This window comes from Coregonus clupeaformis, unplaced genomic scaffold (assembly GCF_020615455.1).
Source record: "Coregonus clupeaformis isolate EN_2021a unplaced genomic scaffold, ASM2061545v1 scaf0188, whole genome shotgun sequence".
Classification (NCBI taxonomy): domain Eukaryota; kingdom Metazoa; phylum Chordata; class Actinopteri; order Salmoniformes; family Salmonidae; genus Coregonus; species Coregonus clupeaformis.
This window is the reverse complement of record NW_025533643.1, coordinates 455,001-470,620: the sequence shown is the minus strand read 5'-3', so window position 1 is coordinate 470,620 and position 15,620 is coordinate 455,001. Positions and strand designations below refer to the sequence as shown.

Sequence of the window (15,620 nt, the reverse complement as noted above, 5' to 3'; positions counted from 1 at the left end):
ACCCCTACTACTGCCTTAGACCCTAAACTAGAGGTCTCCAACCCTACTACTGCCTTAGACAGACCCTAAACTAGAGGTCTCCAACCCTACTACTGCCTTAGACCCTAAACTAGAGGTCTCCAACCCTACTACTGCCTTAGACAGACCCTAAACTAGAGGTCTCCAACCCTACTGCTGCCTTAGACAGACCCTAAACTAGAGGTCTCCAACCCTACTACTGCCTTAGACCCTAAACTAGAGGTCTCCAACCCTACTACTGCCTTAGACCCTAAACTAGAGGTCTCCAACCCTACTGCTGCCTTAGACGACCCTAAACTAGAGGTCTCCAACCCTACTACTGCCTTAGACAGACCCTAAACTAGAGGTCTCCAACCCTACTACTGCCTTATGCAGACCCTAAACTAAAGGTCTCCAACCCTACTACTGCCTTAGACCCTAAACTAGAGGTCTCCAACCCTACTACTGCCTTAGACAGACCCTAAACTAGAGGTCTCCAACCCTACTGCTGCCTTATGCAGACCCTAAACTAAAGGTCTCCAACCCTACTACTGCCTTAGACCCTAAACTAGAGGTCTCCAACCCTACTACTGCCTTAGACAGACCCTAAACTAGAGGTCTCCAACCCTACTGCTGCCTTAGACCCTAAACTAGAGGTCTCCAACCCTACTACTGCCTTAGACCCTAAACTAAAGGTCTCCAACCAGCTCTGATCCTGGAGACAAACAGAGTAAGCAGGCTTTATTTCCTGCCCAGCCCAACACTAACACACTAATCAACTGGATCATCAATACCCCTTGGTTAGCGTAATCAGTTGTGCTAGTGCAAGGCTAGAACTAAAACGTGCACACCTTCGCCAGAGCCGGTAAACAACATCAACCGGTCACCTGTAACTGAGCGGCAGAGACCGGGCGCACGAGGAGCCCACCGCCCGTTCCACTCTCCATACCACGGCTAGCGAGAGCTGTTCCGGGGAAACACTACCGGTGGTTGGACCGAGAACCGGGTACAGATTGTCCCTCACGAACACGAATAGCTCCCGCAGCCACTCCCGTTCCTACAAGGGAGATATGAAGGAAAGATGTGGTGGAAGAGTAAAAATACATTATTTTATTTGAATGTAGCTAGTAAGCTACTGTTACTAACTAAAAAACGAAAGCAGACGCAACGTAACTTACCACTTCACTCCTCTCGCTGAAGTTAGCCATAAAGGATTCCATTCTAGGTTCGTGTCGTTGATGCTGTTCTGAATCGCTTCATATCTTCACCTTAGCTACAAGACAAGTAACGTTACTAGTTGTCAATCAGCTAGTAATAAACTATCACAGACTCCCAACAAAAACCTTAAAATGATCTGAATAACAATAACAGTTGATCTAATGGCGTCCCCCACTAAATTCACAATGACACGAAATCTGCCGCCCAGCAACCAGCACTCCGGTAGGCGGAGTTCCCTCTTTGGGACCAAATCAGGGCTGAATCGAACGCACGCTGGCCAATCAGACACGAGTCTCCGCCCATCTCAACACTAGGGTCTCCGCCCCCCTGCATTCGAATGTGCGTATTCAGCCAACGGGGGCGCGGCCTGAGGGCGGGCCTTAGCTAGAGCTGGATCCAGTTTGAAGCTCAGTCAACTACCCTCTCCCTAGAAGAAATTAAAGCGCACAGCAGCATCGACAACAACAACAAAAACAACGTGAGACAAATTCTTGCAAACTTTATCTGACCGGTAAAAGTAAGTAATGGAAGAGATTGCACGTCAGTAGTAAAATCATTTTCTTTTCTTATATGTACCTAGACATGTTTTTCAAAAAAAAATGTCTACTAACGTTAGATAGGTAATGTAGCTAACTTCAGAGCGAGTCACTGTTAACGTTAGCTAGCTAGCTAGCTAGCTATATTGGTAAAATGGCTTAATCTCTAGATGTGAAATATACTTGCTATAGGATTACTCATGTAACTATAATGTAAAATATGTTTCACACTAGCTAATGTTAGCTAGTTATGTATTCTGATGGATAGCAGCGTTAGCATCTTCAGCATAAATGCTAGCGCTGGGTGGGATGAGTTAGCAGCGCGTTAGGCGGGAAGCAAATGGTGGGCCCATTGTTCTGAACGAGCTAGCATGCTAGGTGGGTAACGGCGGCAGCCGACGTTAGCTAGCTAACTAGGCTAACCTTACTGCAAACCCTATACACTCTATTCTGCACACTGCCTGGTCTGCAATCCATCACACATACTAGCCCAACTTTAGTTGCCGTTACAATAGTTAGCTAGCTAACTATCTATTTGTACTTTTTGACGACGTTTTATCCGACGTGGGGCCTAACTAGTTATCCACTTTAGCTAGATGCATGATGAATTTGCAAAAAAAAAAAGGTTATTCTTGTCGTAAATATATATTTTCTTCCGTTTATCAGTCAGTCGTGTCGCCATGGTGAAAGGGGACGTTAACAAGCCAAAGGGCAAGACGTCAGCCTACGCCTTCTTCGTCCAGACCTGCCGTGAAGAACACAAGAGGAAACACCCCGAGCAGTCGGTCAACTTCTCAGAGTTCTCCAAGCAGTGTTCCGAGAGATGGAGGGTACATGTTAATACACACACGTTAGACATGGACACCTGAGACACATCACAAGGTGTTATACCACTGTCTTTTATATAGGTGTTACAATAATTGTGTGTGTGTGTAATAAAGTTATAATGTAGAGTGTAATAAGTGTGTTATAACTGTGTAGGCTCTGACTGCGAATGATAAGCGTCGTTTTGAGGATATGGCGAAGAACGACAAGGTGCGTTATGAGAGGGACATGAGGGGGTACGTCCCCCCCAAGGGGATGGCCAAGAGTGGTAGGAAGAAGAAGGACCCCAACGCTCCCAAACGACCCCCGTGAGTCACACACACCTCCTACTGTACACACAGACTATGGGGTGTACATAAACTACATGACTAAAAGTATGTGGACACCTGCTCATCGAACATCTGATTCCAAAATCATGGGCATTAATATGGAGTTGGTCCCCCCTTTGCTGCTATAACAGCCTCCATTCTTCTGGGAAGGCTTCCCACTGTTGGTACATTGCTGCAGGGGACTAGTGAGGTCGGGCACTGATGTTGGGCGATTAGGCCTGGCTCGCAGTCGGCGTTCCAATTCATTCCAAAGGTGTTCGATGGGGTTGAGGTCAGGACTCTGTGCAGGCCAGTCAAGTTCTTCCATACTGATCTCGACAAACCATTTCTGAATTGACCTCCCTTTGTACACAGGGACATTGTCATGCTGAAACAGGAAAGGGCCTTCCCCAAACTGTTGCCACAAAGTTAAGCACAGAGTCGTCTAGAATGTCATTGTATGCTGTAGCGTTAAGATTTCCCTTCACTGGAACTAAGGGGCCTAACCCGAACCATGAAAACAGCTCCAGACCATTATTCCTCCTCCATCAAACTTTACAGTTGGCACTATGCATTGGGGCAGGTAGCGTTCTCCTGGCATCCGCCAAACACAGATTTGTCCATCGGACTGCCAGGTGGAGAAGCGTGATTCATCACTCCAGAGAACACGTTTCCACTGCTCCAGAGTCCAATGGCGGCGAGCTTTACACCACTCCAGCCTACACTTGGCATTGTGCATGGTGATCTTAGGCTTGTGTGCAGCTGCTCGGCCATGGAAACCCATTTCATGAAGCTCCCGACAAACAGTTATTGTGCTGATGTTGCTTCCAAAGGCAGTTTGGAACTCGGTAGTGAGTGTTGCAACCGAGGACAGACGATTTTACCACTTCACAATAACAGCAATTACAGTTGACCGGGGCAGAAATTTGACTAACTGACTTGTTGGAAAGGTGGCATCCTATGACGGTGCCACGTTGAAAGTCACTGAGCTTTTCAGTAAGGCTGTTCTACTGCCAATGTTTGTCTGTGGAGATTGCATGGCTGTGTGCTCGATTTTATACACCCGTCAGCAACGGGTGTGGCTGCAATAGCCAAATCCACTAATTTGAAGGGGTGTCCACATACTTTTGTGTGTGTGTGTGTGTGTGTTCTAAACATGTATCACATACACACTGGACTATTTACACGCACACACATGACCTGTTTCTCTCTAACCCTCCTCCCTCCATCACACATGACCTGCTTCCCTCTAACCCTCCTCCCTCCATCACACATGACCTGCTTCCCTCTAATCCTCCTCCCTCCATCACACATGACCTGTTTCTCTCTTACCCTCCTCCCTCCATCACACATGACCTGCTTCCCTCTAACCCTCCTCCCTCCATCACACATGACCTGTTTCTCTCTAACCCTCCATCACACATGACCTGCTTCCCTCTAACCCTCCTCCCTCCATCACACATGACCTGCTTCCCTCTAACCCTCCTCCCTCCATCACACATGACCTGCTTCCCTCTAATCCTCCTCCCTCCATCACACATGACCTGCTTCCCTCTAACCCTCCTCCCTCCATCACACATGACCTGCTTCCCTCTAATCCTCCTCCCTCCATCACACATGACCTGCTTCCCTCTAACCCTCCTCCCTCCATCACACATGACCTGCTTCCCTCTAACCCTCCTCCCTCCATCACACATGACCTGCTTCCCTCTAACCCTCCTCCCTCCATCACACATGACCTGCTTCCCTCTAACCCTCCTCCCTCCATCACACATGACCTGCTTCCCTCTAATCCTCCTCCCTCCATCACACATGACCTGCTTCCCTCTAACCCTCCTCCCTCCATCACACATGACCTGCTTCCCTCTAACCCTCCTCCCTCCATCACACATGACCTGCTTCCCTCTAATCCTCCTCCCTCCATCACACATGACCTGTTTCTCTCTAACCCTCCATCACACATGACCTGCTTCCCTCTAACCCTCCTCCCTCCATGACCTGCTTCCCTCTAACCCTCCTCCCTCCATCACACATGACCTGTTTCTCTCTAACCCTCCTCCCTCCATCACACATGACCTGCTTCCCTCTAACCCTCCTCCCTCCATCACACATGACCTGTTTCTCTCTTACCCTCCTCCCTCCATCACACATGACCTGCTTCCCTCTAACCCTCCATCACACATGACCTGCTTCCCTCTAACCCTCCTCCCTCCATCACACATGACCTGCTTCCCTCTAACCCTCCTCCCTCCATCACACATGACCTGCTTCCCTCTAATCCTCCTCCCTCCATCACACATGACCTGCTTCCCTCTAACCCCTCCTCCCTCCATCACACATGACCTGTTTCCCTCTAACCCTCCTCCCTCCATCACACATGACCTGCTTCCCTCTAACCCTCCTCCCTCCATCACACATGACCTGTTTCTCTCTAACCCTCCATCACACATGACCTGTTTCCCTCTAACCCTCCTCCCTCCATCACACATGACCTGTTTCCCTCTAACCCTCCTCCCTCCATCACACATGACCTGTTTCTCTCTAACCCTCCTCCCTCCATCACACATGACCTGCTTCCCTCTAACCCTCCTCCCTCCATCACACATGACCTGTTTCTCTCTAACCCTCCATCACACATGACCTGTTTCCCTCTAACCCCTCCTCCCTCCATCACACATGACCTGTTTCCCTCTAACCCTCCTCCCTCCATCACACATGACCTGTTTCTCTCTAACCCTCCTCCCTCCATCACACATGACCTGCTTCCCTCTAACCCTCCTCCCTCCATCACACATGACCTGTTTCTCTCTAACCCTCCTCCCTCCATCACACATGACCTGTTTCTCTCTAACCCTCCTCCCTCCATCACACATGACCTGTTTCTCTCTAACCCTCCTCCCTCCATCACACATGACCTGTTTCTCTCTAACCCTCCTCCCTCCATCACACATGACCTGCTTCCCTCTAACCCTCCTCTCTCCATCACACATGACCTGTTTCTCTCTAACCCTCCTCCCTCCATCACACATGACCTGTTTCCCTCTAACCCTCCTCCCTCCATCACACATGACCTGCTTCCCTCTAACCCTCCTCCCTCCATGACCTGTTTCTCTCTAACCCTCCTCCCTCCATCACACATGACCTGTTTCTCTCTAACCCTCCTCCCTCCATCACACATGACCTGTTTCTCTCTAACCCTCCTCCCTCCATCACACATGACCTGTTTCTCTCTAACCCTCCTCCCTCCATCACACATGACCTGTTTCTCTCTAACCCTCCTCCCTCCATCACACATGACCTGTTTCCCTCTAACCCTCCTCCCTCCATCACACATGACCTGTTTCTCTCTAACCCTCCTCCCTCCATCACACATGACCTGTTTCTCTCTAACCCTCCTCCCTCCTCCCTCCATGACCTGTTTCCCTCTAACCCTCCTCCCTCCTCCCTCCATGACCTGTTTCTCTCCAACCCTCCTCCCTCCATCACACATGACCTGTTTCTCTCTAACCCTCCTCCCTCCATCACACATGACCTGTTTCTCTCTAACCCTCCTCCCTCCATCACACATGACCTGTTTCTCTCCAACCCTCCTCCCTCCTCCCTCCATGACCTGTTTCCCTCTAACCCTCCTCCCTCCTCCCTCCATGACCTGTTTCTCTCCAACCCTCCTCCCTCCATCACACATGACCTGTTTCTCTCCAACCCTCCTCCCTCCTCCCTCCATGACCTGTTTCCCTCTAACCCTCCTCCCTCCTCCCTCCATGACCTGTTTCTCTCCAACCCTCCTCCCTCCATGACCTGTTTCTCTCCAACCCTCCTCCCTCCATGACCTGCTTCCCCCTAACCCTCCTCCCTCCCTCTATCCATCAGGTCTGCCTTCTTTGTGTTCTCTGCAGAGTTCCGTCCTACGGTCAAACAGGAGTTCCCAGGTAAACTAATGATGATGATGATGATAGTATTACTAACAGGAGTTCCCAGGTACACTGATGATGATGATTATGATGATAGTATTACTAACAGGAGGTCCCAGGTAAACTAATGATGATGATGATGATAGTATTACTAACAGGAGTTCCCAGGTACACTGATGATGATGATTATGATGATAGTATTACTAACAGGAGGTCCCAGGTACACTGATGATGATAGTATTACTAACAGGAGGTCCCAGGTACACTGATGATGATAGTATTACTAACAGGAGGTCCCAGGTACACTGATGATGATAGTATTACTAACAGGAGGTCCCAGGTACACTGATGATGATAGTATTACTAACAGGAGGTCCCAGGTACACTGATGATGATAGTATTACTAACAGGAGGTCCCAGGTACACTGATGATGATAGTATTCCTAACAGGAGGTCCCAGGTACACTGATGATGATGATGATGATGATAGTATTACTAACAGGAGTTCCCAGGTACACTGATGATGATGATTATGATGATAGTATTACTAACAGGAGGTCCCAGGTACACTGATGATGATAGTATTCCTAACAGGAGGTCCCAGGTACACTGATGATGATGATGATGATGATAGTATTACTAACAGGAGTTCCCAGGTACACTGATGATGATGATTATGATGATAGTATTACTAACAGGAGGTCCCAGGTACACTGATGATGATAGTATTCCTAACAGGAGGTCCCAGGTACACTGATGATGATGATGATGATGATAGTATTACTAACAGGAGTTCCCAGGTACACTGATGATGATGATTATGATGATAGTATTACTAACAGGAGTTCCCAGGTACACTGATGATGATGATGATGATGATAGTATTACTAACAGGAGGTCCCAGGTACACTGATGATGATGATGATGATGATAGTATTACTAACAGGAGGTCCCAGGTACACTGATGATGATGATAGTATTACTAACAGGAGGTCCCAGGTACACTGATGATGATGATGATAGTATTACTAACAGGAGTTCCCAGGTACACTGATGATGATGATGATAGTATTACTAACAGGAGGTCCCAGGTACACTGATGATGATGATGATGATAGTATTACTAACAGGAGGTCCCAGGTACACTGATGATGATGATGATGATAGTATTACTAACAGGAGGTCCCAGGTACACTGATGATGATAGTATTACTAACAGGAGTTCCCAGGTACACTGATGATGATGATGATGATGATAGTATTACTAACAGGAGGTCCCAGATACACTGATGATGATGATGATGATGATGATAGTATTACTAACAGGAGTTCCCAGGTACACTGATGATGATGATGATGATGATGATAGTATTACTAACAGGAGGTCCCAGGTACACTGATGATGATAGTATTCCTAACAGGAGGTCCCAGGTACACTGATGATGATAGTATTCCTAACAGGAGGTCCCAGGTACACTGATGATGATGATGATGATGATGATAGTATTACTAACAGGAGGTCCCAGGTACACTGATGATGATGATGATGATGATAGTATTACTAACAGGAGGTCCCAGGTACACTGATGATGATGATGATGATGATAGTATTACTAACAGGAGGTCCCAGGTACACTGATGATGATGATGATAGTATTACTAACAGGAGGTCCCAGGTACACTGATGATGATGATGATAGTATTACTAACAGGAGTTCCCAGGTACACTGATGATGATGATGATGATAGTATTACTAACAGGAGGTCCCAGGTACACTGATGATGATGATGATGATAGTATTACTAACAGGAGGTCCCAGGTACACTGATGATGATGATGATAGTATTACTAACAGGAGTTCCCAGGTACACTGATGATGATAGTATTACTAACAGGAGTTCCCAGGTACACTGATGATGATGATGATGATGATGATAGTATTACTAACAGGAGGTCCCAGGTACACTGATGATGATGATGATAGTATTACTAACAGGAGTTCCCAGGTACACTGATGATGATGATGATGATGATGATGATAGTATTACTAACAGGAGGTCCCAGGTACACTGATGATGATGATGATGATGATAGTATTACTAACAGGAGTTCCCAGGTAAACTAATGATGATGATGATGATAGTATTACTAACAGGAGGTCCCAGGTACACTGATGATGATAGTATTACTAACAGGAGTTCCCAGGTACACTGATGATGATAGTATTACTAACAGGAGTTCCCAGGTACACTGATGATGATAGTATTCCTAACAGGAGGTCCCAGGTACACTGATGATGATAGTATTCCTAACAGGAGGTCCCAGGTACACTGATGATGATAGTATTACTAACAGGAGGTCCCAGGTACACTGATGATGATAGTATTACTAACACGAGGTCCCAGGTACACTTATGATGATAGTATTCCTAACAGGAGGTCCCAGGTACACTGATGATGATAGTATTATTGATATGTGGTTACTATAGTAATAGATGTGGAATGTATACAGTGGTTTGTCTCCACATACCAACCCTTTCGTCAGGCCAATATTGTACTATTATCTGTCCATACAGATAGTCACGGTATATTTTGCATCCCTAGTAATATGTGATGTATTGTCTCCAGGCTGCTCCACAATGGAATAGTACTGGATACACTACATGATCAAAGGTATGTGGACACCTGCTCGTCGAACATCTCATTCCAAAATCAATTAATATTGAGTTGGTGCCCCCTTTGTTGCTATAACAGCCTCCACTCTTCTGGGAAGGCTTTCCACTAGATGTTGGAACATTGCTGCGAGGACTTGCTTCCATTCAGCCACAACAGCATTAGTGAGGTCGGGCACTGATGTTGGGCGATTAGGCCTGGCTCGCAGTCGGCGTTCGAATTCATCCCAAAGGTGTTCAATGGGGTTGAGGTCAGGACTCTGTGCAGACCAGTCAAGTTCTTCCACACAGATCTCGACAAACCATTTTTGTATGGAGCTTTGTGCACGGGGGCATTGTCATGCTGAAACAGGGAAGGGCCTTCCCCAAACTGTTGCCACAAAGTTGGCAGCACAGAAGTAGTTGTATGCTGTATCGTTAAGATTTCTCTTCACTAGAACTAAGGGTCATAGCCCGAACCATGAAAAACAGCCCCAGACCATTATTCCTCCTCCACCAAACATTACAGTTGGCACTATGCATTCGGGCAGGTAGCGTTCTCCTGGCATCCGCCAAACCCAGATTTGTCCATCGGTCTGCCAGATGGTGAAGCGTGACTCATCACTCCAGAGAACACGTTTCCACTGCTCCAGAGTCCAATGGCGGTGAGCTTTACACCACTCCAGCCGACGCTTGGCATTGCGCATGGTGATCTTAGGCTTGTGTGCAGCTGCTCGGCCTTGGAAACCCATTTCATGAAGCTCCCGACGAACAGTTCTAGTGCTGACGTTGCTTCCATTTTTACGCTCTTCAGCACTCGGCGGTCCCGTTCTGTGAGCTTGTGTGGCCTACCACTTCGCGGCTGAGCCGTTGTTGCTCCTAGACGTTTCCACTTCACAATAACAGCACTTACAGTTGACCGGGGGCAGCTCTAGCAGGGCAGAAATTTGACAGACTGACTAGTTAGAAAGGTGGCATCCTATGACGGTGCCACGTTGAAAAGTCACTGAGCTCTTCAGTAAGGCCATTCTACTGCCAATGTTTGTCTATGGAGATTGCATTGCGGTGTGCTAGAATTTATACACCGGTCAGCAACGGGTGTGGCTGAAATGGCCAAACCCGCTAATTTGAAGGGGTGTCCACATACTTTTGTGTGTGTATATGTACACTACCAGTCAAAAGTCTGGACACACCTACTCATTCAAGGGTTTTTCTTTATTAAATTTTTTTTTTTGTACATTTGTAGAATAATAGTGACATCAACACTATGAAAGACATCAACACTATGAAATAACACGTATGGAAACATGTAGTTGCCAAGAAAGTGTTAAACAAATCAAAATATATTTCATATTTGAGATTCTTCAAATAGCCACCCTTTGCCTTGATGACAGCTTTGCACGCTCTTGGCATTCTCTCAACCAGCTTCACCTGGAATGCTTTCTTGAAGGAGTTCCCACATATGCTGAGCACTTATTGGCTGCTTTTCCTTCACTCTGCGGTCCAACTCATCCCGAGGTCGTGGGATTGTGGAGCTCATCTGATGCAACACTCCATCACTCTCCTTCTTGGTTAAATAACCCTTACACAGCCTGGAGGTGTGTTTTGGGTCATTGACCTGTTGGGGGGAAAATTATAATCCCACTATGCCCAAACCAGATGGGATGGCGTATCACTGCAGAATGGTGTGGTAGCCATGCTGGTTAAGTATGCCTTGAATTCTAAATAAATCACTGACAGTGTCACCAGCAACGCACCATCACACCTCCTCCTCCATGCTTCACGGTGGGAACCACACATGCAGAGATCATCCATTCACCTACTCTGCAACTCACAAAGACAGCGGTTGGAACCAAAAATCTCAAATTTGGACTCATCAGACCAAAGGACAGATTTCTACCGGTCTAATGTCCATTGCTCGTGTTTCTTGGCCCAAGCAAGTCTCTTCTTCTTATTGGTGTCCTTTAGTAGTGGTTTCTTTGCAGCAATTTGACCATGAAGGCCTGATTCACACAGTCCCCTCTGAACAGTTGATGTTGAGATGTATCTGTGACTTGAACTCTGAAGCATTTATTTGGGCTGCAATTTCTGATGCTGGTAACTCTAATGAACGTATCCTCTGCAACAGAGGTAACTCTGGGTCTTCCATTCCTGTGGTGGTCCTGATGAGAGCCAGTTTCATCATCGCGCTTGATGGTTTTTGCGACTGCACTTGAAGAAACTTTCAAAGTTCTTGAAATGTTCTGTATTGACTGACCTTCATGTCTTAAAGTAATGATGGACTGTTGTTTCTCTTTGCTTATTTGAGCTGTTCTTGCCATAATATGGACTTGGTCTTTTACCAAATAGGGCTATCTTCTGTATACCCCCCCTACCTTGTCACAACACAACTGATTAGCTCAAACGCATTAAGAAAGAAAGATATTCCACAAATTAACTTTTAAGAAGGCACACCTGTTAATTGAAATAAATTCCAGGTGACTACCTCATGAAGCTGGTTGAGAGAATGCCAAGAGTGTGCAAAGCTGTCATCAAGGCAAATGGTGGCTACTTTGAAGAATCTCAAATATATTTTGACTTGTTTAACACTGTTTTGGTTACTACATGATTCCATATGTGTTATTTCATAGTTTTGATGTCTTCACTATTATTCTACAATGTAGAAAATAGTAAAAATAAAGAAAAACCCTTGAATGAGTAGGTGTCCAAACGTTTGACTGGTTGTGTGTGTGTGTGTATATATATACATTAATTATTGTCTCCAGGCTGTTCTAAAGGACAATTTATTAGTAGTAGTGTATGTATGTATGTATGTATGTACAGTGGGGGAAAAAAAGTATTTAGTCAGCCACCAATTCTGCAAGTTCTCCCACTTAAAAAGATGAGAGGCCTGTAATTTTCATCATAGGTACACGTCAACTATGACAGACAAAATGAGGAAAAAAAATCCAGAAAATCACATTGTAGGATTTTTTATGAATTTATTTGCAAATTATGGTGGAAAATAAGTATTTCGTCAATAACAAATGTTTCTCAATACTTTGTTATATACCCTTTGTTGGCAATGACACAGGTCAAACGTTTTCTGTAAGTCTTCACAAGGTTTTCACACACTGTTGCTGGTATTTTGGCCCATTCCTCCATGCAGATCTCCTCTAGAGCAGTGATGTTTTGGGGCTGTCGCTGGGCAACACAGACTTTCAACTCCCTCCAAAGATTTTCTATGGGGTTGAGATCTGGAGACTGGCTAGGCCACTCCAGGACCTTGAAATGCTTCTTACGAAGCCACTCCTTCGTTGCCCGGGCGGTGTGTTTGGGATCATTGTCATGCTGAAAGACCCAGCCACGTTTCATCTTCAATGCCCTTGCTGATGGAAGGAGGTTTTCACTCAAAATCTCACGATACTTGGCCCCATTCATTCTTTCCTTTACACGGATCAGTCGTCCTGGTCCCTTTGCAGAAAAACAGCCCCAAAGCATGATGTTTCCACCCCCATGCTTCACAGTAGGTATGGTGTTCTTTGGATGCAACTCAGCATTCTTTGTCCTCCAAACACGACGAGTTGAGTTTTTACCAAAAAGTTATATTTTGGTTTCATCTGACCATATGACATTCTCCCAATCCTCTTCTGGATCATCCAAATGCACTCTAGCAAACTTCAGACGGGCCTGGACATGTACTGGCTTAAGCAGGGGACACATCTTGCACTGCAGGATTTGAGTCCCTGGCGGCGTAGTGTGTTACTGATGGTAGGCTTTGTTACTTTGGTCCCAGCTCTCTGCAGGTCATTCACTAGGTCCCCCCGTGTGGTTCTGGGATTTTTGCTCACCGTTCTTGTGATCATTTTAACCCCACGGGGTGAGATCTTGCGTGGAGCCCCAGATCGAGGGAGATTATCAGTGGTCTTGTATGTCTTCCATTTCCTAATAATTGCTCCCACAGTTGATTTCTTCAAACCAAGCTGCTTACCTATTGCAGATTCAGTCTTCCCAGCCTGGTGCAGGTCTACAATTTTGTTTCTGGTGTCCTTTGACAGCTCTTTGGTCTTGGCCATAGTGGAGTTTGGAGTGTGACTGTTTGAGGTTGTGGACAGGTGTCTTTTATACTGATAACAAGTTCAAACAGGTGCCATTAATACAGGTAACGAGTGGAGGACAGAGGAGCCTCTTAAAGAAGAAGTTACAGGTCTGTAAGAGCCAGAAATCTTGCTTGTTTGTAGGTGACCAAATACTTATTTTCCACCATAATTTGCAAATAAATTCATTAAAAATCCTACAATGTGATTTTCAGGATTTTTCTTTCTCAATTTGTCTGTCATAGTTGACGTGTACCTATGATGAAAATTACAGGCCTCTCTCATCTTTTTAAGTGGGAGAACTTGCACAATTGGTGGCTGACTAAATACTTTTTTCCCCCACTGTATGTATGTGTATATATATATATATATATCACACACTACCACCGTTCAAAAGTATGGGGTCACTTAGAAATGTCCTTGTTTTTGAAAGAAATTTTTTTTTTTTGTCCATTAAAATAACATCAAATTGATCAGAAATACAGTGTAGACATTGTTAATGTTGTAAATGGCTATTTTAGCTGGAAACGGCTGATTTTTAATGGAATATCTACATAGGCGTACAGAGGCCCATTATCAGAAGCAATAGAACTGCCCTTCATGATACTTGTTGGCCAGAAACAAATAACTTTCTTCTGAAACTCGTCAGTCTATTCTTGTTCTGAGAAATGAAGGCTATTCCATGTGAGAAACAGCCAAGAAACTGAAGATCTCGTACAACGCTGTGTGCTACTCCCTTCACAGAACAGCGCAAACTGGCTCTAACCAGAATAGAAAGAGGAGTGGGAGGCCCCGGTGCACAACTGAGCAAGAGGACAAATACATTAGTGTCTAGTTTGAGAAACAGACGCCTCACAGGTCCTCAACTGGCAGCTTCATTAAACAGTACCCGCAGAACACCAGTCTCAACGTCAACAGTGAAGAGGCGACTCCGGGATGCTGAACTTCTAGGCAATTAATTGATTTTATTTTTATTGGCCAGTCTGAGATATGGCTTTTTCTTTGCAACTCTGCCTAGAAGGTCAGCATCCCGGAGTCGCCTCTTCACTGTTGACGTTGAGACTGGTGTTCTGCGGGTACTGTTTAATGAAGCTGCCAGTTGAGGACCTGTGAGGCGTCTGTTTCTCAAACTAGACACTAATGTATTTGTCCTCTTGCTCAGTTGTGCCTGTAATCGAACCCACAGTTGCTGATGCTCCAGATACTCAACTAGTCTCAAGACCAGTTTTATTGCTTCTTTAAATCATCACAACAGTTTTCAGCTGTGCTAACATAATTTCAAAAGGGTTTTCTAATGATCAATTAGCCTTTTAAAATGATAAACTAGGATTAGCAAACACAACGTGCCATTGGAACACAGGACTGATGGTTGCTGATAATGGGCCTCTGTACGCCTATGTAGATATTCCATTAAAAATCAGCCGTTTCCAGCTACAATAGCCATTTACAACATTAACAATGTCTACACTGTATTTCTGATCAATTTGATGTTATTTAATGGACAAAAAAAATGCTTTTCTTTCGAAAACAAGGACATTTCTAAGAGACCCCAAACCTTTCAACGGTAGTGTGTGTGTGTGTGTGTGTGTGTGTGTGTGTAATATATAATAATGTTGATATTGTCTCCAGGCTGTTCTATAGGAGAATGTGCTAAGAAGCTGGGGATCATGTGGGGTCAACAGACTCCAGCCCAGAAACAGCCGTTTGAAGAGAAGGCTCTCCGACTGAGGGAGAAATACGACAAGGTACAGGACATTAACATATGGAAATATTAACAAACACACACATATAGAAATAGAATGAATAGAAGGGAGTCCCCATTCAAGTCAATGATGGCATAATCAGTGGACTGGTGTGTACCCATAGGAGCAAAGCAGGAAGTGTACCCATCAATCTGTGCTCTGATTTGTTGATTCAACTCAACGGACATTACAAAAAATACATCCCATCGCATGAGTCACATCAGTTAGCATCATTTGAACGAACATTCTACATTGCCTTGGAAATGATTGCGCCACATAACCAGGCAGCCATTGCTAGTGTCCCCGTGAGTTTACCAGTCAAACTGCCAGGGTTAGAGCTTCCAAGCCTGTTCTGT

General features: G+C 45.5%; 2 protein-coding genes across 3 annotated transcripts in view; one reads left to right on the top strand and one right to left on the bottom strand.

The window, feature by feature from the left end:
* ctc1 (CTS telomere maintenance complex component 1) overlaps positions 1-1,411 on the bottom strand; it is an 84,573-nt gene extending 83,162 nt beyond the window's left edge. Inside the window, exons 1-2 of the mRNA XM_041871334.2 lie at positions 1,176-1,411; positions 885-1,054 (exon numbers count right to left, since the gene is read on the bottom strand). Of these exons, the coding sequence (XP_041727268.2) occupies positions 885-1,054; positions 1,176-1,217 (212 nt within the window). The 5' untranslated portion in view covers positions 1,218-1,411. The remainder of the gene's footprint in view (positions 1-884; positions 1,055-1,175) is intronic.
* Positions 1,412-1,597: 186 nt separating this feature from the next.
* LOC121557872 (high mobility group protein B2) overlaps positions 1,598-15,620 on the top strand; it is a 17,630-nt gene continuing 3,607 nt past the window's right edge. Inside the window, exons 1-5 of one of the 2 annotated variants that reach the window (XM_041871337.2) lie at positions 1,598-1,732; positions 2,418-2,581; positions 2,733-2,884; positions 6,755-6,813; positions 15,152-15,267. In XM_041871337.2, coding sequence (XP_041727271.2) covers positions 2,432-2,581; positions 2,733-2,884; positions 6,755-6,813; positions 15,152-15,267 — 477 coding nt within the window. In that variant the 5' untranslated portion in view covers positions 1,598-1,732; positions 2,418-2,431. The remainder of the gene's footprint in view (positions 1,733-2,417; positions 2,582-2,732; positions 2,885-6,754; positions 6,814-15,151; positions 15,268-15,620) is intronic. The other variant, XM_041871338.2, reaches the window with a different exon arrangement.